Genomic DNA, 26,432 nt, shown 5'->3' with positions numbered 1-26,432 from the left:
GACCTCCTCTTTCCAGCTGCTGCCCAGGACAGGGGTGCCCAGAGGGATAGCCCCTGGAGGTGCAGACCCCTGCTTTGTTGGTGCCGGGAGCATGCCGCCCTCTGAGCCTTGGTGGGCTCAGTGAAGTGGGCGTTGTCATCCTTCCCATTGCACAGGACTAGAGTCGGGTGCAGCGAGCTACAGTGGCTTGCTGAGGGCAAACAGTTAGTGAGGGGTGGAGCTGCAACTTGCAGGAAGGTCCAGCCCTGCCTCCCAGGCCCTTTCCAGCCCCTTCCACTTCCCACTCCTGCCTGGAATCCTCCCGTGGGGGAGGCATGTGGTGGCCCCTGTGGCTGACTGTCCGGCTGAGCTGGGGAACCGGTGTCCTCGCTCTAGAGATGAGCTCTTCTGAGGGGTGAGGTCCAGCCACACCTGTGGTGGGGTGGTGTAATCCCTGAGCCTGTTACCCCATCTATAAAATGGGGGGATTCACTTCTTTAACAGGCACTTCCTGGCCCTGCGGGGTGCCCTGTCCCCTGGCTGGAGCTGATGAGTTGTGATGCTTGCCTGGGGATCGGTGCTGCCCAGAAGTGAGGAATGACGTCCTTCCCCCCGGGTCCTTCTGGCAGCCTGGCCATTTCCAGCATGCTGAGGGGGGCCCGGGCCCTGGCAGGGACGGTGTGGAGCCACCGGCCACATGTGGGGCTGGAGTTCGGGGCTGGCAATGGGCTAAGGCCCTGTGTTCAGCACATGTCATGGAACAGCCATGAAAAAAGACTCAACACCCAGGGCCACAGCTCCGGGGCGCTCCCAGGCGTCTTTCCCCCCAAGGCCCGGAGTGAGCAGCAGCCTGGGCCCAGCCACACCTCCCAGGCTCCGGAGCTGCCAGGTCAGGCAACCGTGAGTAGCAGCAGGGTAGGGGGCGGAGGGGAGGGCAGGGAGAGCAGGTCTCTCACCCATCCTTGCACCTTCCAGCTCTAGGGCCCACACAGTACCAAGCCCTGGGCTCAATGTACCACCTATGAAAACTCAATTCAAATTGGCTTAGTCCAACAAGAGATTTGGTAGCCTCACAAGACTTCAAAGTCCAGGCCTAGCTGGGTCTGGGGTCCCAATCGCTGTCACAGGAACCCCATCTCTTCCCATCGCAGCTACTTGGCAGGTGGCAGGATGCCCCCCAGCCACCGACTTCCCCCTGCCTGCTCAGCAACCCCAGGGCCTGCCGAAAAGGCCCAGGAGATTCAGACTGGCAAAGAGACCAGGGCAGACCAGGAACAGGGGCGCAGTCTCCGTCCCACCCAAACCCTAACCAGAGAGAAGACGGCATGTTGTGTCGGACGGAGGACAGAGGCCAGCCAGTGTCCATGCCCTCATCGCTGACGAGGCTGGGAACTGGGCCAAGTGAGGCAGAGGCCTTCACGTCAGATGTGAGCACCACTGGCCCAGGTGACTGCAGTTCTTCCCTCCTTCCGTTCAGCTTGAGCCCTCTGGAGGATCGGAAAAGGCTGAGGCCTGACTTGGTGCCGCTGTCCTGGGTGGGCCTGTCCTGCTGGGCGGTTCCTGCCCCTCTCGGGGAGGCTGGCTGGCAGCTGGCAGGTGGAAAGACTCCTGTGTTCACCTCAGGGCAGAGGTGGGGACACAGGGCGGGATGGGCGAGGGTGGCGCACCTCTGGGGTGGGCGCTCTTGGGTCCGCCTTCCGTCCCAGAGTGCGTGTCAACAGTTCCATCTGCCCCTCTCAGAACTGTCCTGGTTTAGGTGGTAAACACACTGGGCAGCCTACATTCTACATGGCTTTTTTTTTTTTAACATTATAAAAGCAGTATGTGTTATTACGGGAAATTTAACAGAAGAGTATATAAAAAGAAACCAGAAGTCACTCGGGAGTCTGAGCACTGTGCTCTCTGGGGCCTTTCCTTCCGGCCTTCTTCCTTCCAGCCCTTTCCCTGCACACTGGACAGAGTGACTGTCCAGGGTGGCCGTGGGGTTTGCACTGATTCTCTCTCGTAAGCCCACAGGGTTATGATCGCTGTGCAGATAAGGAGACTACATGCGTATCTCATGTCAGAAGCACCTGCGCCTGGCCTGGAGTGAGGCCTGAGGCCAGGCCCCATGTGGGGGCAGAATGGAGCTGCTACCCAGCCAGGGACCTCATCTAGGGATTGGGGACGGCAAGGGGCTGGTAAGGGCCAGAGGTTCTTCCAGGGCCACTCTGTGCCCTACCCTCAGGTGGGAAACAACGGTGGGGGCACTGCGCTTGGTAGAAGCCCCCGGCTGGCCTCTGGCCTGCCAGTCATCCGTCAGATATGGAGGCAGGGGTGAGGTGTGCTGGGGAAGTCAATGCGCCCAGCCTCGCATCAGTGAGTCCCTGGGCCTTGGGTAAGGCAGGGCTGCAGAGATGGCAGTGAGGACGAGGGCCTCACCTCCCAGCAGCAGCCCTGTTTCACCTGTTTCTTAAGTTCAGTGTTCATAGACTAAAAAAAAAAAAAAAATCTTGCTAAAAGGAAAAACAAACCAAAAGAGAAGTGGGGGCTGCAGAGCCTCATTCCCAGAGGGCTGCTCTGGCCCTAACAAGCGTTCTAGGCCAGACTTCCATGGGCAGGTCATGTGGGCAAGTGCTGAGCTATGGAAATCAAGCAAACCTCTCCACGCCTGTCCTCCAGGCCACAAACACCCCCATCTCCTGAGTCCGGGTAAGCAGAGGGCCACGCACGGAGACGGTGGCCCACGCTGGGCTGGGCTCCGTGCTTCTGGGGCCCCGCAACTCACGCAGCAGAAGTCTGCACTGTGCTGCCTGCAGCGGGGGCAGAAGCCCGGAGCTGGTGAACCTGTCTATGCCACCTCAACCACCCTGGTGGGTGGGTGGCGGGGGCCATCCCAGGCCCCTCAGGGCTCCGGGCCAGGCTGGGCCCCTCTCCGCACACTGCCGTACGGCCTTACCTCCCAGCGCTGTCGAAGCCTGAGCTGATGTGCTCAGAAGGGCCGACTCCTCCATGGCTTCTAACTCAAGTGACACAAGGAGTGTCTCCCCACTGCTGTCCTGGGGCTCCTGGCCAGAGCCAGGAGAGCCCAGCCCTAGAAGGGCTCCCCATGATGCAGCTGTGACCACGGGCAGGCCTTCTCCCATCCCCCAGCCTCTCCATAGCTCTGTGATGTCTGTTAGCCCCATTTTATCGATTCAGACCCCGAAGCTTGGAGGGGACAGAAGGGTCCAATCTATGTCCCTCTCAGCCCAGAGCTAATGCTCCTGTGAGCAGGAGGGACCTGCCGGTTCACCACACCCCACAGAAACCACACAGCTGACGCTAGGCACTTGGGTATTGAACCAGGAAGCTTTATTTACACAGTAAAAGTAACAAGCAAATTCCTGAGAGACTAGAGCGGCTGGAGCGCAAGCCACGGCCTGTGCGGGGAGGCCAGGCTGCAGGGGCAGGCAGGCCCTGGGCCCCGGGTCTACGCTTTCTGGTCGCCACACTTCCTGAAGCTCTGCAACACCCACAACATCCAGCCCAGGGAAGGTCCTGCAACCCCAGAAACAGCCTATGTGCTATCTGTCACCCAAGCCCCCAGGACAGCTTCCCCACGCACTGAAAACACAAATCATTTGCCAAAGAGACTACGCTAGGTCAGACTATCCTATCTAGGCTACAAGATCTCCACTTCGTTCTGCCATTAAAAAACAAAACAAAACAAAACCTTTCTTTTTTCTCTTTAAAGAGGCATGACAGAGGGGTTTGACCAACAGCGTGGACATGACAAGGTGCGGCATCATTGCCAGTGTGGGGCCAGGGTGCCTGATCCCGGTGCGCGGCCAGCCTACTGCATCCCTGCCGGCTGACGTCTGGAATGACCATCATTCAAGTGACCACCCCCCAATAGTCACAGACGGCACGTCAGTGGAAACGGGGGTGCAGCAGGCATGACACCACGGCCGAGCCCGCAGCAGGGGCCCAGGGGTCCCGCAGCTAGGGGAGCTTGCTCAGACAGGCAGCACACCCAGTGCGTGGCCACTCACGCCCCTGCACCAGGAGACCCATTTGGAAGTTGGGGTTTGTTTTCTTTTTAATGTGGACTTCCCCTTTATTTAAATTTTCTTTCAGTGTACAAATTCACAAAACTGGCTACAAAAATTTGGTTGAAAAGTAAGGCTTTCTGAGAATGAAAATCTGTACGTCTGGTCAGAACAAGCTCCCCGTGGGCCTAGATGCACGTCTGTCCGTGCAACTCTGGCCTCCACCGTGAGTAAGGCAAGAGGGTGTGGCAACGAAAATGGCGAGGCTGTGGTCCCGGCCCCCAGGCCCCACAGGTGGACGGCAGCCCCTGGCAGTTTGGTGGCTTTGAAATGAGTGGGATGCACGTGGCGCTAAGCCCCTCCTCCCACTCGGCTTTCCTGTAGGCTTAGCCCGCTCTTCAGGGCCCACGAGCAGGCAGATGGCCTGGCACAGCTTGCTCCTGGCTCTGGCCTTCCTTGGTCTCCCCTCAGAGGCAGGGTTCGCGGGCAAGGCTGTGACAAAAGCGAGGCTCCTGCCGCTGCCCCCAGCTGGGGCCCTCATGCTGGTGGGGGTGAGCTGTCTGCCTGCTGCCCGGGGGGACACCAACGTGGGGGGCACCTCCTGGGCAAGCCTCCCTCCCAGAGGACTGAGATCAGAAGTCCTGGGGCCAGCAGGGTGGAGTGCAGGAACAGGCCGCTCTGGGCTGTGTGGCGGCTTGGATGATGGGGTGGCACCTTATAGACAGGGTCTACTCTCTCCAGTCAAGAGACAAACACGAAACCAGCTGAAGGCCATTTCTTTCTCTAAGCAGAAGGGACAGCCACCATCTTCTCCCGACTGCTGCGTGGTGGGCTCGGGCTAGGAGCAGTGGTGGCCCAGGACAGGCAGCTGGGCTAGGGGCGGCAGTGGCACAGGACAGGCAGGTGGAGTCTGAGGAGGCTGGGCCATTTCTGCCTAAGCGCCCGGAGGCTGGGCTTGCTGGTCAATGGGACCACCTTGCAGGGAGGTGGGGAGGTGGCTGTGACTCGGCCAGCTCCACAGCTTGTCCCTCCCTGCCACCAGGCCTGAGTGGGGAGGTGGCAGGCAGGGTTTGAGGGCAGGTCACCCACACCCCAGTCCCATGACACATACCTGTCACCATGTGCCTCCCACCTCTACCCTAAGCAAAGGTAGCTGGGGGCTGCTGCACGCCTTAGCCTCGGCTGGCACCGCCCGCCTCCCTCACTGCCTCTGCCTTCCACAGGAAGGCCTGCTTTAGAGGCTGTGTGCCCTCGGTGGCCACACCGGCTGTGTGACGCCAGGACCTCTCGTGCCCGGTGATACTCTGGGAGTGAGGCATGGCCATGTGCTCTCCACATTCACCCAGCAACTGCCCCGGTCTCCTCTAAGAAGGATTTGCTCTAAGAAGACATGGTCTCCATGACCCCCAGGTAGGGACAGGCCAAGATGTCTCTGCTCAGAGCCACCAGCTCTTGGGTTTGGCTGTCCAGGATCACAAGGAGATGTGCCTCTGGCAGGAGCTACAGTGACCAGAGGCGAGCTGGTTCCCCCGCTCTGGGACCTGCCCAGTGCCCGGCATACCCCCATGTGCCACCCACCCTGGGATGGCAACAGCCTCTCTCAGGGCCGTGGAGCTGGGGGCTTTCTGCCAGCTTCTTATAGCTGATTTGTAAGAAGTGCCACCCACATATTGGGAACCACCATCCTTTTGATGTAGTGAAAAAAAAAAGAAGGTTTAAACAAGGTTTCCCAAAAAGCAGCTTTCTTGAGGAGAAAGGCGAAAAGCATCTGGACTCGACCTGCAGAAGCAAGGCGTTCACTCGTCCATGGAAGACGAGTAAAAGCAAAATGACTACAAAAGTGCTTTTAACGCATGTCAGCTAACGCGAGGGAGCACACCAGTTATTTTTAGCCTTATGGGAAAATGAGCCACTTACTCCTAAGCCAGCCCAATTGCTATTGTCTGCAGAAGACGCCAAATTCACTAAAAGCCAGATTCCCATAGAGCAGAGCCCATGTGGTGGTATCTGCAAGGTGGCGGGAGAGCAGCTACAAACCCGGAGAGGACAGCAAACCCTCAGGGGGCTAGGCTCCTTGGATGCCCCAGGGTGAGAAGCCAGGGCGGGGTAGGGGCGGGGAGTATCAGTCCAGCTTTGGGCCCATGGCTGGGCCTACGACAGAGATGCAGCCCTCAGGACTGGGCTCCCCCTAAGCTGACAAGGGCGGGGGTTTGTCTTGAGGTGGGTGGTGTGCCCTGGTTACAGCCAGCAGTCCTCAAGGACACATGGGAGGTGTGTGGAATCCTGTAGGGGCCTCTGCAGATTGGTCAGCGGACGCCCTTCACCCCTGAATGGGCACAGGGCCTGCAGCTGTCCACCTGCCCCCAGCTCCTGTCTCCCAAGGCCATTTTCAAGAGGCTGCCCTGGTATCGTGCCATCCCTACACTCACCAGAACCAACCACACTTATCACTCAGTGACCAGTCAACCACAGAGAAGGGCTGCCATCTGCTAACCCTGCCCCAGCGGTGGCAGAGCGATGGGGTCAGGCTCTCCATGCTGCAGGAGAGGCAAGAGAGTCTGTTCAGAAAACAGACCCACCAAATTTCTGCCCAACATGGAAGGCCCTAACATGCACCCCTCCAAACTGTTCCTTGGGCCCGAGACTCCGGACATGGGCTTACCCTCTGGGGGGCCAGTCTAGCACCCCAGGGATTCTGTCTCTCACATTGGAATTAAGGCCAAATGGTTCTGGTGTTACAGAAGGAAACATCTCCCGAACCTTCCCAAGCCTGAAGCAGGGAGACCTGGGAGAGAAGGCACGGAGTAAAACTGAGTGAAAGAAGCTGCGGGACCGGCTCTCCAAAAGTGAACCTGAGCGAGGCCAAGAAGGGCCCTGACACAGCAGATGGCCCCTGGCCCCCACCCCAGGCCCTCCCTGACAGCCCCCATCAGGGGGATACAGAGCGGTGCCCAGCTCTGCCGGGGACAACAGAGACTGCCCAACATCCCAGGGGGAAAGAGGCAGAAAAGACGCAAACTCCAAAGCTGTCCTCTGGGCTGCAGTAGTTCTGTGGACCTGGTGGCTGCCACACTCGGGGAGCCGGTGAGAGGCTGACACACCCACTGGTGACGCGGCTAGGCCAGGCTCTCCCCAAGGCAGCGGGTGAGCTCCCTCTCTGGGACCCGACACCCCACTCAGGAAACTTTCATCAGGCCCACGAGCTGGGCTCCCCTTCCAGGGCCCACCTAGTGCCCAAAGGGAGGGCTGTCGATGCCAGCACACCCCAGCCCTGCCTGGGCCCACACGTCCCCTCAGTTCTTCTCTATCTGCTCGATGTCCAACTCGCCATCCAGGGAGCAGAGGCTGTTCCCGGGGACCCCGCGGTCCCGCCAGGCTGCGGCTGGCTCTGCTCTCCTGCCACAATCCTCATCCAGGGCACAGCCGTCTGACTCCTCACAGGACAGGTCCTCCTGGCAGGCGAGGTGGTCGTCGAAGGAAGAGGGAAGAGGTTCAGGGACCGGGGTCCCAGCGGGGGTCCTGCCCCCTGGGCCGGAGGCTGAGAGCAGGGCGGTCCAGGCCCTGGTGTTGCTGACGTGGCGGGCGAAGGGGCTCTGGGGACCGCAGTCCTCTGTCCCTGCGCTCAGGCAGCTGAGGCTGCTGAAGGTCTGACAGTTCTGTGGAGGGGCAGACACACAGGTTACTAAGGGTTACTCCCCTCCCGGAGCCCCAGGACTGCACACCCCACAAAGCGACTGGACCACCAGGCTGTGGCAAGACCAATCGAGTCCCGGGTTCCTCCCATCCAGGCAAGGACAGGGGCCATGAGCAACGCACTCATGAAGATGCACCTCCGGCCAATGAGCGCTCTGTGCTCATAAAGACACGCTCAATTCCATTCTTCACCTACTAACTCGGCAAAGCACACAAATTTGATGCAGGCCCAGTTCTGGGGAGCTGCAGTGAAACAGAAATGCTCCTAACACTTTGTCCACAGCCTTTCTGAAGCGCAACCTGGGAAAAATGTATCCAATTCCTTGATCAGGTAATTTCACTACTCGGATTTTTGTGTTAAGAAAACATTCTAAGATGTGTGTAAAACTTCGGCAACATACTGTTAAACAGAAAAGAAGACAGCAACCCAAACGCCCTACAATGGTGGTGAAATCAATGATGTTTTTCAGGCAGGACCTCTATGCAAACATAACTGATGCACCGCGATGCTCCCCTTGAGAAGAGATCTGACTCGGAGGAAACGCCAGGCTGTACTGCCAGACAGGGTGACACGACGCCCACTCTACCGCACTCTCCACAACCAGAGTGGGAGACACAGGCTAGAAGGGGCCGAGCTGAAGTCCTGAGCCTCGTGTGTAATAGAGTCATGCAGGGAGCTGGGGAAACATGAGTTCTCGGCCTCACCTGGAGACGCGGAGCCTCTAGAAAGAAGTGGCCCCATGCCCTCCACAGGTGCTGGGGCCTGGGGGGTCTGAGCTGCTGAGGAGAGGCCAAGCTCCAGGTTCTAGTGCTCACCAGCTCCCTGCCTGCCTTGCTGGGCCCCTTGAGGCCCCAGAGAGAGAGTAGGCTGCACAAAAGCTTCTCCGCCCACCAAGTGCTCCCTCCATGTGGGGCCTGGCCTGGGGCAGGAGGCAGCCTGGGGCCTTCTCCAGTGGCAGGTATAGCTTGAACAGGATGGATTTCAAGGGTATGCAAGCCGGTTCTGCCTGGCATCAGCTGCCAGCGATGGGGGCAGGGCTGACACTGTGCACAAGTGTGTGCAGTTCAACACCTGCTCCCAGGACAGAGCACAAAATCCAGCCTTCTCCTCAGAATGATGCACACTCCACGGTCCAGCCACAGACAGGACGGAGGCTGGGACAGTGAGGGGCACTCCCGGCCCAGTCCTGGATATCCCTAACAGGACTGCAGCAACAAGGTCACATACCAGAGGGGAGCGAGGGAAGAACTGCACACAGAGGGCAGGGGGGAATTCCAGCCTTTGGTCTTTTCCCGGCAGACGGGTGGACTGTGGGAGCAAAGCAGGGCTTGGAGCACCCGCCGCCTCCCTCGCTGCACGCCTGCCGACGCCAAGACCACAGACCTGTCCCGAGGGCCTGATCCTTTCAAAGGCTGCAGTGTTTGTGTGTCTCTTTGAAATACAGGTGACCACCGGCTGTCACAGCCAACAAGCTGTTGAACCAGCCTCAGCCAACGGGAAATCAAAGGTGCTCTCTCTGGAGGAAGGTGTATGTGCCTGCCATGGGCACGCTCATTGTTCCTGAACACTCCGTGGAGGAAGCCGTTCTGATGGGTTTGCTTTTCTTGACATCTTTTGATTAGCTGAGAAAGGTGAAGGCTGAGGTGCTGCAGGGAGCTCTGCACGGGGACTCAGGAGAGGGGCAGGGGCACCCATTAGACTGAAGATGCTGGCCCAGGCCGCTGAGGGAGCCCCGTCCCTGCAGCTGGCCCCCCACGGAGCCACAGGTCCACCCTCTGGGCCATGGTGGGATTTGACACAGCCCAGTGGTGTGCACACAGCACACTCCCCCAACCATAACAGAGGGCTAGAGACGGCAACCCCTGCACAACAGCCCCAGGATCATCGCCTGCCCCTGGTCAGGCCTTGGCGATGGACCAAGCACCCAGGATCCTCGCCTGTCCCCAGCCAGGCCTGGATGATGGACCAGCACCCAGGATCCTCACCTGCCCCCGGCCAGGCCTGGACAATGGACCAGCACCCAGGATCCTTGCCTGCCCCAGGCCAGGCCTGGGCGATGGACCAGCAGCTCCCAAGGCAAATCTGCCGCTTGTAAGGTGGAGGCCCCAGTGCTTTCGAGGGGGAGGGTCTCTGAGGCTCCTCCTGCTTCTCAGCCACCCTCTTGACTGGCCTAGACCTGAGCCAGGACAGAAGGAAAACTGAGTAGGGGGCACAAAACAGGGGCAAGAAGGCCCACCCTGGGTGACCTCAGCCATGTGTCCCAGGCTCTGCTGAGCCAGGCTGCCCCGACAGAGGAGGCCTAGGATGAGACCAGGATGCATCAGAGCCTGAGGTCCCCAGGGAGCCAGACCCACCCTCTCCCGACCCTGAGCAGTCTGTTTCTTGGCCTGTATAGAAGCCGTGGTATGTAAGAATAAATAATCACGTCCAGTCAAGGCCACAGCAGCCTGGATGATGTGCTGTGAACAGGTTCTAGGTGGGTGACGGGTACTGAGGCTGACTGCCTTGGGTGTCAGCCACATCTGTTGAGACCAGTGTGCTTGACACCCGAACGCGTGCTCGCGTTTTCTGCGAGCTGTCATGTGAAGGGCCTGGGACGCGGTCTGCTGCGAGTGTTTTCTGTGGCCTCTCACGTGAACAGAGCAGGAGCGCAGCCTGCGCACTCGGACAGAAGCCGCACAGCGCTTGTCTGTGCTCACCTTCTCGGTCCTGCTCGGAGCTTCCCACTGACCGCCTCTGGCATAAGGTGCAAGTGGCAGGGGTGTCTAACTTATGGCCACCATGACTGTGTGGGTCTGGGCACTAATCGTGGTGCTACGGTCTAAATGTGTGCCCCCCACCCCCGCCCCCCGCCCATTCCTATGTTGAAATCTAAGCCTCTGTGCAAAAGTATAAAGAGGTGGGGCCTCTGGGAGGTGATGAGGTCATGTAGGGGCCTTCACAGATGAGATGAGGGCTCATAACAGAGGGAGTGCAGGTGCCTCTCTCGCCAGGTAAGGATGTGAGAAAGTGCCAACTATGAAGAGCAAGCCCTCACAAGACCCCAAGCCTGCTGGCACCTGGATCTTGGACTTCCCAGCTTCTAAGTAAGAGAAACACATTTCTGTGGTTTGTAAGTTCCCCAGTCTAAGGCATCTTTGTCACAGCGGCCCAAACAAAGTAAGACATGTTATGCGTTAGCCACAGCCAGGCGCGGGCGCTGGGGACCCATTAGCTGGACCCGTCACAGACGTGTGGCTTTGGCCTCACTGTGCTCTGCAAGGGGCTAAGGTTAGACAGGCAACACGGAGGCAGACTCCGTCCGCATGGGCATCACGGCGCCAGGCAACTCTTCCACCTCTGGGCGGCGGCCGGCCTGCCTGCCAAGTCAGGGTGTTCAGGGCTCTCTGGACCAATTGGGCCCTTTCTGCTGTGATGCAGGGGGAGTCTACAAGGAAGGGCTGGTGAACCTCATCACAAGCAAACCCCAAAATGCCACTCAGCCCCTAATATCTTCAAATATAGCAGCTCCTTGGCCACAAAGCCAGCGAAACCTTGAGAACTCTGTTGACTCAAAACAGCCATTTCAGCCACAGTGAGAGAAAGCCAAGAACCACCCACTGTTTGCCCCAGCTGGTGGCGAGCCCCACCTGTCAGGAAGGAATGTGACTGCCACAATGGGGCGGTGTGTGTTCTGCCCAGAGCCCCACCCCTCGTGAACAACCCCCAGGCAGACACCCAGGGTGTCTGTGCCCTGTGCCCTCCGCACCCCGGGGACAAGGTCCCGCCGAGCATCTCCTAGCAGCTCCAGCTACCCCATGGAAGAACACTGCATAGGCAAGTTGGAAGCCTGGAGGCCTGCGTGCCCTCAAAAATGTCTGCAAAAAGCTGCAAAATGGCTAAGTTCAAAGTGCCGTATGAACACATTATTCCAAGGTGAAACTGCTGCTCCAGGACCAACTGTCCCCCAGCCCGCCGACTTCTGCTCTCTTGACACCCAGCCCCAGCTCTGGGCTGGGCCACCTACTCTGGCACAGGCCTGCCCAGGTAAAAAAGCTCAGTGGAAACTGTCCACATGGCCTCAGGCTAGTGGCCAGGGACATGCATCAAGACCTACTCCTAGAGTCTGCAAAAGGCAGACCACAGCAGCCTGCCAGAGAGGCAACTTTGGGATGGAGGCCCTGCCTTTTCCATCAGACCCCCCTAGACCTCAGCTCTAGACACGACAGAGGCCCTGGCCATTCCTTGGCCATTCCCACCGGCCCCAGCCGGGGTTTCCTGCTCAGCCCGCCCCAGCCGGCCTCCCCAGGGCTTCCCAGCTAGGAGCAATGACCCTTCTTCTGCAGGGCTCTTCTGTGCAGATATTTATTCCTATACTTTCTCCTGAGTGGGAGGTCCCTGGCTGGGCACGGGGATACAGACGAAGGTGGCCTGATCCTTGCCTTCTAGGTACAAGCTGAAATCCAGTTCCGCCTCAGCAAACTCATTGACTCAACATATCAGCTCTGTACTGCTGCCAGGCAGACCACCACTCACTCTGTCCAGCCTCAGCCCAACAAGTTCATTCCCTCTGCCAGGTGCTGCTGTTCCTGGGCCAGCAGGGTGAACACGTAGTAGAGACTCTAGAAACATCTCCTGAGCAGAACTAAACCACATGTTTTATCAGTAGTGACCGAGAACCCACTCTGGGCTGCGAAGGGCAAGGTCTGGGGAGTAGAGGGGAAACAGCCCCAGGATTTCTCCAGGGACTGCTGCCTGGGGCCTGGGAGTCCCCAGAACTCATGAACTACACCCCCACATGCAGGAGTGGGCATCCGGTGACAAAGACAAAGCTGGCTGGTCAGGTGATGTGTCTGGGAGCAGACAGTGACCACTCCCCTTTGTCCTGGTTGTCTCCTCCAAAGGAGGCCGGGGCATTCTCATCCCCTGGGCCCTGGCTCTCCCCAGAACCTGGAGGGTTCCGGAGAGGAGAGTGGGGAACTAGATTCTGCAGTTGGAGGCACTGAGTTCCTCCACTGACCAAGTGGCCTCACTTCCCGTTTCCTCTCCTGGGAAGCAGAACTGCTGTCTCTGGCCAGGCAAGGGCCACTGCAAGGATCCTAAGAGGAAAGCCAGGCTACTGGTGTCCCGCCTGGAGTCCCAAACCCACGGCAGTGCCCACTCTCCACTGCTGAGTGTTGGCTCTGACAGTTCATGGCTGCCCCTTCCAGAACTATTCTGGGCTGGGAGACCTAGGACAGGAAGGAGGTTACCCTTTCCCTTTAGGGTCACCTCCAGCCAACGACTGACAGGTGCAGGGACAGGAGCTGCCCCTCGCCTTGGGCAGGATCAAGTCCCACGTGCTAGTCACACTTCGCAGCTCCCGAAGCACCAGGCTGAGAAGCGACTTCAGCTGAGCCTACCTCTTTGCTGGGCCTCTGTTGGTCCAGGGGCTTCCCTCGCCTCCCTGAAGGTTCCTGCTGGGAGCATCCCTCTCGGTGTTACTGGCACAAGAATCTCCAGCTCAGGCCCTGCTTCTAGGGACCCAATCTAAAGCCACAGGTCAAAGCACCCTGGGTGTTAATGTAGTTAGAGGTTATGCACCTGCTTCTTAGTACTACTGTTCTTTCTAGAACAGGAATGTCAAGCCATGGTCAGAGACTGGCCACGGGGCCCTGTGGGGAGTCCAGTTCCTGGCCCCAGTCCGCCTGAGACGTGCTGGGGAGCAGCGGGTGCCGGGGACGCCTCTCCTGGGTTAGTCGGTGTCTTAAGCGTAGTGCCCACGAGGCTTCCTCTGGGCCCCTGCCTGCGCCAAGCCCGTCTCCCGGAGGTGCTCGAGTGCCTCTCTTTGGGCGAATGATGACCACTTCCCTCCTGTGTCACCGCTCCTCATGGCGGGCCCAGCTGTGTTTCCTCCTTCCCTTGCTCTCTCCCTCTTTTTAGTCCAGTTTTATGGCGCTCTGTGTTAGAGGTCTTCATGGAGCTACCTCAAGTCCCTCTAAGAAAGGGCCATCAACAAGCCCAGCTCACACGCCAGGAGCAGAGCCTGGCCTGGCAGCTGCCCTGCTAAAAGCTGCAAGGGCCCCGGCTCCGGCTGAGCGGACGCATTTCCTCCCCAAACATGCTTGCATGAGAACAGAATTCTCCAAGTATCAAGAAAACACCAGGCTATGAGAACGGATGGCCAACAGCCTGGAAATTTTCTAAGTCCCATTTGTGCTGGAAGCTGGCACAGAAACAACCAAGACGGCAAGGCATGTGGTTTCCTAGGCTCTTTAAAAAACTATTTCAGAAAAGAAAAAAAGGCACAAGCATATTTCTGGCCCATCTTTAATCCATCTTTGGTAAATCTGGATTTTGCATGAAGGCTGTACTCTTTCTCACAGGAAGCTGCTGCCCCTGCCCCTGGGGCCAGAGGGGTCAGGTGGCGGCGGCTTCTTTTCCTCAGAGGTGGCAGGTGCTAGAGATGCCTCGAAGGTCGTGGGCGTGGCCAACCTTTCCCTAGGGGCTGACTGCCCATGCTCTGCAGGGCCCTTCCCCCTGGGCATCTGGTCTGCTGCTGCTTCACAGCCACCTCCTGTGTAGGCCAGGCCAGCTGCTCGCCCAGGACCGTGTTGGTGCCCAGTCTTAAAAAGGGATAGCATCAGCCAGGTGGGGTGGGTCACACCTGTAATCCCACAACTTTGGGAGGCCAAGGCAGGTGGATTGCTTGAGCCCAGGAGTTCAAGATCAGCCTGGGCAACATGGCAAAACCCCATCTCTACCAAAAAAAACTAAAATTAGCCTGACACAGTGGTGCATGCCTGTGGTCCCCGCTACTCAGGAGGCTGAGGTGGGAGGATCACTTAAGCCCAGGTGGCAGAGGTCACAGTGAGCCGAGATCGCACCACTGCACTCTAGCCTGGGCGACAGAGCAAGACCCTGTCTCTCCAAAAAAAAAAAAAAAAAAGCGGGGGACAGCATCATGTCCAGCCCATTTTTGTGAAATGCTTACCACCTTTGGACCCCAAAAGAGGCAGCCCTTCTGAGTCTGGACTGCCCTCAGGAACCAGGGCAATACTGGCAGCAAAACCCAGATGGGGAAGCCAGGTTGCCAGGGCCTGAAAATAGGGAAATCAAGTTGCCAGGAGCGGGAAGGTCCTCCAGGGTCCTTGGAGCTCCACGGATTCGGCAATGGATATTCAAGGCTCTTCCCAGACCACAGGTTCTAGAAGCAAATGGCCCAGTGGGGGTGGTAAATATCTACGGGGTGGAAGGCTGGCCCTGGTCAGTTACTAGGGAAGTGCCCGCCTTCCTGTGACAGTTTCCTCAGCTCATTTCTGCAGAGGCCAAAAAACGTGTACTGAGCGCCTGCCACATGCCAGACAGATTGTGGTCACGCCGTTGCAGGAGCCAGTACCTCAGGGGACAGACTTTGGAGGCACTGACTCAGATTGGTCAGGTCCACAGGGCAGGCACCATTTTCCCTTTTCTGTGGACAAGGTATCTTGCCCCAAATCTGACATCCCCTCCAGGTCTGGGAGGCCCAGGTGGTGCCAGAGCCAGGTGTGCTGTGTGGCAGCCAGTCCAGGCCACCCTGAGTCACTTCGGGAAGGGTGGCACCAGTTTGGGGCTCTCTCCATGGTCTCCACACTCCCAGCCATCCCTGGGCCTTGCTGTCCCTGCTCTGGTGGCTCTCTTGGGGCCCCCATGCTGCGCATCGGGGGCACCCCTCCCACTGGATTCTTTACGCAGCGTGGCCTTGCCTCTGGTAACTTGAGGCCTAGGGCCCAGCTGGGGACGAGGACTATAAGGAAAATGACCTATGGCCTCCAGAGGCTGAAGGAATCGGGGAAGGAGGAATTAATCTTCGGGACAGCCCAACCCCAGCCCAGACACCTAAAAACCCGGGCCTCTGCAGACAGACCTAGGGCCAGCAGGCCCAGCCTACTATCTCCCCTGCCAGACCCGAGGAAGGCAAGCGCGGGCTCCAGCAGGTCCCCTGTGGACTCCAGCAACAGAAGGTTCCTCATAACGGAGCCCTGGAAAGTCACTCCATTGGTCTAGGGAGTTGTAAAGTTCACCGGAGTGGTGCTCATTGGGCTAAACCCGCCAAGCAGGCCAGAGCCTGGCCACCACTCTCGAATGGCCTTCCCCAAGTCCCCTCTTCCTCAGGCTCTGCTGCCTGGGCCCCTCCGCCCTTGCTGTTCCCACTCATGCTCTGGCTCCTTCTACAGCAAACCTCTTTCAGCCACATAAACACCCTCTACACCAGCCCTGGGTCAGCACCATCCTGACGGCCCCGCCCTATCTCCCTCTTCACTGGCAGATACCTTCTCTCCCACCAAAACCCACCTCTGCAGCAGCCAATCCGGAAGCAGGCCCAAGCTCCTGTGTGTACCCCGTTTCCTGCCAAGCGTGCAGGGAACCCTGACCCCACATGCCACGGCCTGGTTCACAGTGGGTGCGTCGTGCAGCCTGGGGGCAGAGGGTAGGTGGGAAGGAAGGGTCCACCCCGGTTGGCCCTCCCGGCTAGGCCTCTGTTTGCACAGCCCTGGGGTCCTGCGGCCTACACCCCAGGGTGCTGTGGGTAAGAACAGGCCTTGGAGGCCCAGAGCCACGCGTGTCCTCTGAATGGTGGCCAACCCAGTGGCCTCTCTGAGGGCACCCCACAGGCCACACGGTGGCGACGTTGTTTCTGCACCAGGCCCCAGATGGCAGATGGCCTGCCCGAACACAGAAGGTGTGGGAGCTGACGCCAAAGGGCCTCCCGGCGCTCTCACAATTGGAAAACAAACATTTTGTTTCTGTGGTGTACATTCCAGCCAGCACACACTCAGGACAGGACTTGTGAAACCACCTCGCTCGCAGCTTGGCGTGAAGAGAATTCTTTGCCTAACAAAAGTCGAGGAACCTTTCCAAAGCACACAGGGTCCTGGCGGGGGCTGAGGCCAGCACACTGCCTGCACCCACAGACCTTCAACAGAGCCGACCAGCAGGGCGCAGAGTGTCGGGGGTGGCTTCTGAGCAGGACTAGCGATGCAGAAGGTATGTCTGAGGCTCTCAGAGGGGCTGCTGGGCACTCGTTCGCATTCAGCTGCCTGGGGCCACGTCGGGGTGCTGAAGACAGGACTGCAGGGTACGGGGGCCTCTGGGCTCCACCCCAGCAGCTCACAGCTCTGTTGCAGATTATCGCCTTCCATGGAGGGCACACTGGGGAAAGGGGATCCTTCTTGGAGAAGTGAGCAAATCACCAACCGGTTTCGCCACTCTTGCAGATGAGCAGACAGAGGCTGAACGAGGAGAAGGGATGTGCCCCAGACTGCACAGCTGTGTGACGTGCAATCAGACCTCATCACTCCTGGGCTATGCTCAGGAAAGCATGCGGTCCTCCGGCAGGACGGTGGGGTAGTACAGGCTGGACAGGCCTGGGCTGGAATATCCCAGCTCGGGTGTGCCCTGAGGGACCTTGGCAAATCATTAAACTTCTGTGCCTCGGTTTCTCATGTGTACGAGGCTAATAAGAGCCTCAAAGCCTCAGAAGTGTTTGGAGGGATAAATAGAGACCACCAAGGAGGCCACGGAGAGTGCGATCCCCCCTTCCCACACTCCACCCCACAACTGTGCCTGTGACTCTCTCTGGACACAGCGAAGCCACAGCAAAGGGGTCTGGGAGCTCTGCTTATATCCAACTGCTCTTGCTAAAAAAAAACCTGCTTTCAAGAGCAAGAAGACACGCCAGCAACACAAAAGATAAAATACCTAGGAATGAACTTGTAAGAACTGGTAAAACTGATAGAAAACAAAAAAATACTTTAAAGAACAGAAAAGTAAGACTGAACAAATAGAAATAAATCTTGTGTCAAGTTAGATTCAACCTCAAGTAGGTGTAAAATCTCCCTGAATTAATTCATAAGTCTAATATGATCCCAATCTAAAATATCAACAGCACTCCCAATCCCCATGGTCTTAGGACAAACTAATTTTCAAGTTTTTAATGAAAAAATAAACAAGTGAGATTAGTCAGGAAACTCTGTAAAGAACAGTGGGGAAGCTAACCCTCCTAGACTAGTCCGTATCATATAATATGCCAAACACATTGCTAAGCCTCCAAAACTACAACAGCATATTAGTATGAACGTACATGCATACCTACAGAGACCAATGAAACAGAATGTTCTGAAACAGACCCAGTTTAGTATATGATAAAGGTAGAATCTCAAAGCAGAGAAGAAAAGATGGCATTCTCCACAGACAATACTGAAACAGACGGGCAGCTACATTAAAGAAAAGGTTGGCTCCATATTCACACCACATACAAGATAAACTCAACACAGACCAAAGAGTGTAATATAACCCATAAAAGTACTAGAAGAAAACAGGAGACTTCCTTTATCATCTTGAGAGAAAAAAAGGCCTTTCCAAAACTCAAAATCCAGAGCCATAAAACAAATAAGTAATAAATTTGGTAAAAACATTTTTTTTTTAACATGTCAAAAAACGCCAAATGCACTGGTAGGAATGTAAGATGGTGCAGTCACTGTGGAGAACAGTTTGGCAGCTTCTCAAAATGTTCAACACAGAGTTACCATCAGACCCAGCAATTCCACGTCTAAGAAATGAAAACATGTCTATGCAGAAACTTGCACACAAACATTTACAACAGCATTATTCATAATATCCAAAAAGTAGAAACAGCCCAAATGTCTATCAACTGGTGAATGGATACATAAAATGTGGTCTGGCCGTACAACAGAATATTATTTGGCCATAAAAAGAAAGGAGATACTGATACATGCTACGGTGTGGAAGACCCTTGAAAGCGTGATGCTAAGTGACAGAAGCCAGACGCAAAAGGCCACATATTGTGTGGATCCATTGATATGAAATGTCCAGAATAGGGAAACCCACTGATTCGGTTTGGCTGTGTCCCCACCCAAATCTCACCTTGAATTGTAGTTCCCATAATCCCCACGTGCCGTAGGAGGGATGCAGTGGAAGGCAACTGAATCATGGTGGCAGTTACCTTCATACTATTCTCGTGATAGTGAGTTAGTTCTCACGAGATCTGATGGTTTACTTTGTAAGAGGCTTTCCCTGCTTTGTTCAGCACTTCTCTCTCCTGCCACCATGTGAAGAAGGATGTGTTTGCTTCCCCTTCTGCCATGATTGTAAGTTTCCTGAGGCCTCCCCAGCCATGAGGAACTGTGAGTCAATTAAACCTCTTTCCTTTAAAATTACCCAGTCTCAAGTATTTCCTTATGGCAATGTAAGAACGCACTAATACACCCATCAAGACAGAATGAAGTTTTGTGGTTGCCTGTGGCTGGGAGTGGGGGTGGCTGAAGGGGATGGAGAGTGACTGCTAAGGGGTATGGACTTTCTTTTGAGGTGATAAAAATGTTCTAAAATTGATTGTGATGATGGCTGTGGAACTCTCTGAATATATTCAAGACCGCTAAGTTGTACACCTTAAATGGGTGAACTGTGTGGTATGTGAATTATATCTCAGTAAAGCTCAAGAATGTCAAAAGCAAAGTCAGAAAACAAAGAACAAATTAGTAATAAGTATTTGTAACTCATATCACAGGCAAAAATTAATCTCCCTAATATACAATTGAGAAGAAGAAGACCAAAGATACAATTATCTTGTATTTTTATTGTTTTTGGAGATGGAGTCTCACTCTGTTGCCCAGGCTGGAATGCAGTGGCATGATCTCGGCTCACTGAAACCTCCACCTCTTGGGTTCAAGTGCTTCTCCTGCCTCAGCCTCCCGAGTAGCTGGGACTACAGGCGCCCGCCACCACGCCCCGCTAACTTTTTATATTTTCAGTAGAGACGGGGTTTCACCACATTGGCCAGGCTGGTCTCAAACTCCTGACCTTGTGATCTGCCCGCCTCGGCCTCTCAAAGTGCTGGGATTACAGGTATGAGCCACCGCGCCTGACCGACACAATTATTTTAAAAGGGCAAATGAAAAGAACACAGAAAAGGACACAAGAATAGCCTTTACATATACAAAAAGATGTTCAACTGATCAGAAAACTGCAAACCAAAATGACAGAGAAACTGTTTTTTACCTATCTGGTTGTGAAAATGTCAAATGTTGGACGAGCCTCTGGGCAGTGGGGAAACTGAGATGCAGGGAGGAAGGGCTCCAATAATGTTAACCTGACAACATCCTCCAAGAGGCCAAAGGCACACGACGTGTGACCAAGCGATCCTGATGGGAATTAACCCAGCAGAAGACGGCTCTCCCATGTCCAAAGGGACTCATGCACTCGAAACTCACAGCTGAAGAAGCCCAGAAGAGTCAGCAGGGGACCCCGCAAAGTGGGCACATCCGAGCAGTGGAACACCACGCAGCCAAAAAAAGGGCATGAAAACACCTCCAGGGTTTACTGTTCAAGAAAACAAGGTACAGCAAGGTATGTATTGCATGCTGTTATCTGCTTTGTTATAAGAACAACTGAAATTCCTATTTGCTTGTATTTGTAAAAATGAGCACAGGAAACTAGCAGTCTGTCTGAGGGCATGGGGGATGGGAGAGATGGGGCAAGAGTTTACTCCATGTTGTTTTAATTTTCGAACACATGAAGGTACTATCCAAACATGAAATGCAATGTCTATCTCTATGTGTGTTTATTTACCTTAAGAGCAAAGGACACACTAAGTTAGAAAAGGCCAAAATCCTATTCACATGATCACTTGTATTTCCCAAAGGGGAATCCCCACCCCATCTCCATATTAAAATTTCCCAGTGTTTCTCTACCAAAGTTCTTTTCTTTCCTTTTCTCTTTATTGGTAGCAATAAAGCGTATGCATTTTTTTTTAACAGCACTTTGCAAAATTTGTGGACAAAAGAACTCTACCAGCCCCAGGTTCCTGCACTTAATAATCATGAAATTAAATGTGAGTTTCACACAAGGGGGACATGCAAACATCAGGAGGGGCCGACCCCTGAACGGCCAGTGTGCCACCCTGTGCCAGACACCTGCATGTGGGTGGTTAGCCAGGAGGCTTGTCACATGGCTGGTAGGTGCTTTCACAGAACAACAGGAAGAGGGAGATCCCAGGAAAACACTCACTGTTTTGCTGTTACAGAGGTTCAGGTGGCCTCCTGCCCGCCCACCCTGGGGCAGTTTTGCACCTGCAGCCTCAGCTGCACCTGCCTTGTCCACAGAGGCCCACGTTGGCCATTCAGGGCAGCTGCTGGGCTGGGCCCCATCCTGCGGAGGTTAGAGGAGAAGGCTGCCTGTTGGTCACCAATGGTTATGGGGGGGAATGGTCTCTCGTGTCTGTGAGCAGCCTCAATAGCCACAGGAGCATCAGGAGCATTCTGACACACACAGAACACGGACGCCTGGGCCAGGTGCCTGCAGTTCTGATGCTTGTGAAGCCGGCCGGAGCCCCGCTTCCACCGGCCGTATTTTTACACCCACTGAGCAGATGAGATGCAGAGGTGGAGTTCACAGAGTCAGATGCAGCTAGATTTCCTTTTGATTTGCTGGGAGTGAGACTTCTTTCCTCCCAACAATGAAACAGAAGTCACAAGGAGAAGGCAGGCAAGCGCTGCAGAAACACAACGGATTGATCTGCCCAAACAGGCCTCAGCACAGAAACCTCCAGAAGCAAGCAGTCACCACGACCCTCCAGAGGCTGCCCTTTCTGATAAAATGCTCCCTGCTCCCACTCGAGAGGGCCCCCTTGGAAATGGGGTCTAAATGCATCTCTGGGGACCTCCATCTGTCCTCCATTCTGACCAGGAGCTGGGTCACCCTTTCTGGTGCTGGGCCTCACAGGGTCCGCAGGTGGCAGGAGACAATGAGACGTGCCACGAGGCAGCGTGGGTCCAGGACGTACCTGGCAGGACCCGGGTGCCTGACTTTGGCTCCAGCCGCCTTGTGCTGGCCATGCCCTGGGAAAGTCTTGCTTGCTCTGGGCCCATCTGCACAATGAGGGTCTTCAGCTTGAGCCCCAGGTGTCCCTGCCCTACCCTGCAAGGCCACTGCACTGAGACTAGCTTCGATGCAACTTGAGACCGGGCACCAAATCCAACTCAGACCTGTACTGCTGACCACAGCGGCCCTAATGGCCACCTAAGGCCAGATCCCATCTCGAGCTCCAGACCCAATGAGCATGTCCCTGCTGATGTCCCACGGTCCTCTCAGCCCAACGTGTCTCAAACCTGATCCAGCACCTTCCTCCCCAAGCTCTCAGAATAAAAAGCAAATGCCTCACTCCAGGGCTAAAGGCCTGGTAACTCCAGTCCCATCTCACTCACACCCTCCCTGCCTACTCAGGCTCTCCTGGACACACAGAGTCCCTCCCACGGAGTGCCCTCCATAGGCCAAGATCACCCCCTTCCTAAACCTCTCTCTCCCTGAAAGACTCTTCCTCCGCACAGCCCAGCTGAAACAGCCACCCCAGTCCCATTAAAGCCTCTGTGGAGCCTCTCTGTCCAGGCAGAGGGAACTGCGCTCTCCATCCTGGAGCCTCCCACACCCATGAGCTGGTGGGCCCTTCCTGCCTGAGTACCTCTGTGGGCTGCATCCCTGATACCTGGAAAAGCAGGGCCAGGTGGCTGAATGAAGCAGTGAAATGACGATCCATTTGGGGTGGGATCCTGCCTCTCAACACTAGGAGCGGCCGGGCGCGGTGGCTCAAGCCTGTAATCCTGGCCCTGTGGGAGGCCGAGCTGGGCGGATCACGAGGTCAGGAGATCGAGACCATCCTGGCTAACACGGTGAAACCCCATCTCTACTAAAAATACAAAAAAATTAGCCAGGTGCGGTGGCTCACGCCTGTAATCCCAGCACTGGGGCGGGGTCAAGGCGGGCGGATCATGAGGTCAGGAGATCGAGACAATCCTGGCTAACACGGTGAAACCAACCCCGTCTCTACTAAAAATACAAAAAAATTAGCTGGGTGCCTGTAGTCCCAGCTACTCGGGATGCCAAGGCAAAAGAATGGCGAGAACCCGGGAGGCGGAGCTTGCAGTGAGCTGAGATCGCGTCACTGCACTCCAGCCTGGGCGACAGAGCAAGACTCCACTCAAAAACAAAACAAAACAAAACAAAACAAAACAAAACACTAGGACCGGTGTTTCCTTGGGCATGTTACGCAATCTGAGTTTCTCTTTTCCCATCTGTAAAATAGGGAAATAAAACTGCCCTAGAGGGGCCGCCTGGAGTTAAAATGAGATCATGAGCAGCACCAGGCTCAGAGGGGTTTGAACAGCAGCTGATGGTGCCAGCTGCACCGCGACAGAGGGAGGGGCCCACGTTGCCCACGAGCAGCCCCAGGCAGATGCAGCACAAGGAGAACCTCTGACCACCTCACCCCACCCACAAGCAGTCCGTGAAAGCAAAGATCCCAGGCATGCTGGGGACGGGAGAGGCCATGCTGGCCCTCACTGACTACTGGAGCCCTTCAGGGCCGAGGACAAGTGGCAGACCAGCAAGACTTGGCCAGCACGTCCCAGCACGTCCAGCAGGGCAGCTGGCCATGGACATGCCCGCTGGTGGTGGGTGTGGCAGGACATTCCTGGGCACATTCTGCCCCCACTTGCAGTGCCAGAAGTGAGTAGTGGGAACAAAATGTGTGGGGCCCTGGCGTTCCCTGAGCCCCAGAGGACCTGCTGGAAGACTACATTTGCTAAGGCTTTTCCCACCTGGAGGCAAACCAAACACTTGCTTAGCTATTGGGTGGAGATGTGGGGAGACTCACCCCAGACTTACCCACCAGGGACCCTTCCTGGGGTGGCTCAGCCTCTTGCCCATATAAGTCCCATCGCTCTAACCCAATGTGACGCCCTGACAGGGAGACCCTAGTTCAGGGCTTCTGGACCACAGGGATTCAGGGGTGGGCCATGGGGAGTGGGGTTCTGTATTCTCTACCAGACCTGGCCAGACCCACCCCAGCAGGAAGTCAGGATTCTGTGCCAGGTTCAGGCACTCAGGAAATGTTTCCTTAAAGGGCACTGGAAGTGTCAGGAGATCCCCAAGAGGGCTGACGACAGGGCCCATCCTCAGCAGTGGGCACGCAGCGCAGGGCATGCTGTTTGCCACCAAACAGACACAGAAATAGAGAATCTGCCCTGTCTAGCTGAGTGGCCTTGGGCAGGTCATGGTGGGCATCATGAGGCAGACCCCTCCAGGTGGCTGTGCAGGCTGGATCAGGAGGGATCCGGGGAAGGCCCAGCTCAAGGCCCAGGGTGCCTGGCAGGTGGCGCTCCCACTCAGAAGCCCAACTCAGGCTCCAGAAGTGTTGGCCGGGGTGGGTCTCTGTTCTTTTTACTTCCCCGGGGACACACCTCAACATAACTATGAATTTCCTGATAGGCTCCCCCTGCTTTCTATATTTTCCCCTTTTGTTCATTACTGTTTAAATGCTTGGCAGAATATACAAACACAGCACCCGCATCCCACAGCGCCTAGTTGCAGTCTGAGTGAAGGTGCTGGAGACAGATGCCTGGGGCGGGCATGGGGGGACCTCTCACCTCCATCAGCACATCATCCAGGCACGAGGAACAGGTTCTGCCAGCCTCCTGTTTATACCCGGAGAGACAGAGGTTGGTTTGGGCAAACTCCCACCAAGGGGCAGTGGCAGGGCCAGGTTCAAATCCGGATCTGTCTGTCAAAGCCTGCACCCACCCTTAACCACCACGCTTCACCTCACTGCTACCATAAACTCCAGAATTCAGGACGGCAGAAAATCACTTTCTACCCCTAGGTACCCCCAGCAATCCTTGCCTGCTGCTTGGGAAAAATTCCCAACTACAAGGCTGACGGCCCTTGGGCAGAGCCACCCCACCAACTGGAGCAGCAAAGAAGGAAATTCAGGGAGCCCTGACGGCTGCACCTTGCTACAGGTGCGTTCTCGGGTGCACCCCCTGGGCTTGTCTGTGAGTGTGAGGAGCAGCACAACCTCGGGCCCTCCACGCCTCTCTGGACAGCACCCTCAGCCTGCACAGCTCTGCATGGTGGGGAGGGATCATGTTCCTGAGCAGCCAAGCCTTGATCCCAGAAAATGGCAGGCAGGGGCTGGGATAACAAGGGGAGTAGGGGGGCGCACCAAGATGGCCCCTGAAGAATGTGCCGCCTTGGAGCACATTAGGCCTTGGAGCCGCCCTAAATCATTCTTAAATCCACGTTTCTTCCTGTGCAGAAAACCAACCCAAAGGTGGAGATGCCATAAATCCCATCAGTCTGTCATCCCCTAGAATCTTGTCTTGTCCTGGGAACAAAGGCAGGGCATTTCTGGAGGTCCATTCTGGTGTCCTAGCAGCTGCAGAGCCCCGAATGATGGCAGAGCTAATGTTTACTAAGAATTTACCCTGAGCTCCATGGGATCGTCCCACTAAACCTTCACCTCAACCTTGGGAGGGGGCGCTACTGTCATCAGAGGTTTGGAATCTTGCTGAGGCCACACGGGGAGTGAGTGGGGAGGATCTGAGCACCAGCAGTCCAAATCCGGGATCAAGTGCTGACCACCATGCAATACGGCCCCCAGCGCAGGATGAGAGGAGGAAAAAGACAGGCCTCCCTGCGGCAGAGCAGAGTGAGGCAACAGCCCGGCAAAGGCCGCAGAGGGCACGCCCCGCTGACCCCACACTAGGTAGAGCCCTCAGCCAGATGGGAGGAAGGGACAAAGGCTGTGGGTATTTTACTTTTCTCTGGAGCATACCCCGCCTAGGTGACAAATGATGTGTGGGGGAGAGGCTGAAAGCACCCAGAAGACAAAACCAGTAAGACAAAACAGGCAAGAAACCAGCACAGTGCCCAGAGCAGGCAGCCTCCGGGGGACCCCGATTGGCTCTCATCCAGTTCCTTCCCTTAAAGGTAAATGCTCACAGGTCATACACACACCTCTCGCTATGCTGGATTCACTTCAAGATGTTGCAGTTTCTACAGTGACCAATAATGCTGGGGCCAGTTTAACTCTGAGCCCCCAGTGACCCTTCCAGTGCAGATGTGAAGTGTGAGCTGTGGTATAGCAGTGAGAAGACGGGTGCCTACCACACTACCCCAAGACCAGCTTCAGGGCAGGGCCCCAGCCTCTGGCTAAGACCATCACTGAGCCCATCACTGGCTCAGCCCAAGTGGGGAGATGAGCCGACTCTGTCCTGGCACCAACATCTGGTGCTTCAGAGAAAGCACAGAACCCACTGGGAAGGTGCCTCTCCTTCTATCGGCAAGTGGCTACCACAAAAAGGAGCTGCCAGACACCACGTGTCATCACTGAGGCCCATGTTCACTAGAAAAGGGGAGTCAAGAGTCACAGGGAACTCAGAGAACTCAGAGGTAAGATTCTAAAATCCTCGAGGGAGCCACCACCATGGCCTAGCGGAAAAGCACCCCCCAGCAACACACTGGATCCCCTGTGCCTGCAAGAGGCCCCTTCTTGGGAGCCAGAGAGGAGCGCCTTCTTGACCCTCTGTCCGAGGTGTCAACAGGTGGGTGCTCAGGCTGGCTTGCAGGCATACCACTCAGCCACAGCAGCCAAACTGGTTAACATCCTTCGGCAGCAATGTCCCTGACTGAACACAGAACTTGAAATCCCTGTGAGCATCCCCAAGAAAAATGGGCACATGCAGCTGCCGATCACAGAAGCTTTATGACAGTGACTCCAGGCAGAAAGGGTGACCTTCTCTTCTTATACAGTTGGAATTTGTCCTCATTGTAAAATTAAATAGGAGCCAAGAAATGTCCCCGTAACTGTCCCTGCAGGGTGGAGGTTGGTCTAGGAGAAACCTCTTGAAGTCACAGCACACGGCTCTCTGGCGGTCCGGCGAGACTGTCTTTTTCCT

General features: G+C 56.0%; 1 protein-coding gene across 1 annotated transcript in view; it reads right to left on the bottom strand.

Moving 5' to 3' along the window:
- Positions 1-3,290: 3,290 nt before the first annotated feature.
- Positions 3,291-26,432, bottom strand: part of FAM53B (family with sequence similarity 53 member B) — a 124,866-nt gene continuing 101,724 nt past the window's right edge. The window contains exon 5 of the mRNA XM_009215585.4: positions 3,291-7,645. Coding sequence (XP_009213849.1) covers positions 7,283-7,645 — 363 coding nt within the window. The 3' untranslated portion in view covers positions 3,291-7,282. The remainder of the gene's footprint in view (positions 7,646-26,432) is intronic.

Source organism: Papio anubis, chromosome 11 (genome assembly GCF_008728515.1).
Source record: "Papio anubis isolate 15944 chromosome 11, Panubis1.0, whole genome shotgun sequence".
NCBI classification, from domain to species: domain Eukaryota; kingdom Metazoa; phylum Chordata; class Mammalia; order Primates; family Cercopithecidae; genus Papio; species Papio anubis.
The sequence above is the reverse complement of the archived record's forward strand: the minus strand, read 5'-3'. Positions and strand labels throughout refer to the sequence as shown.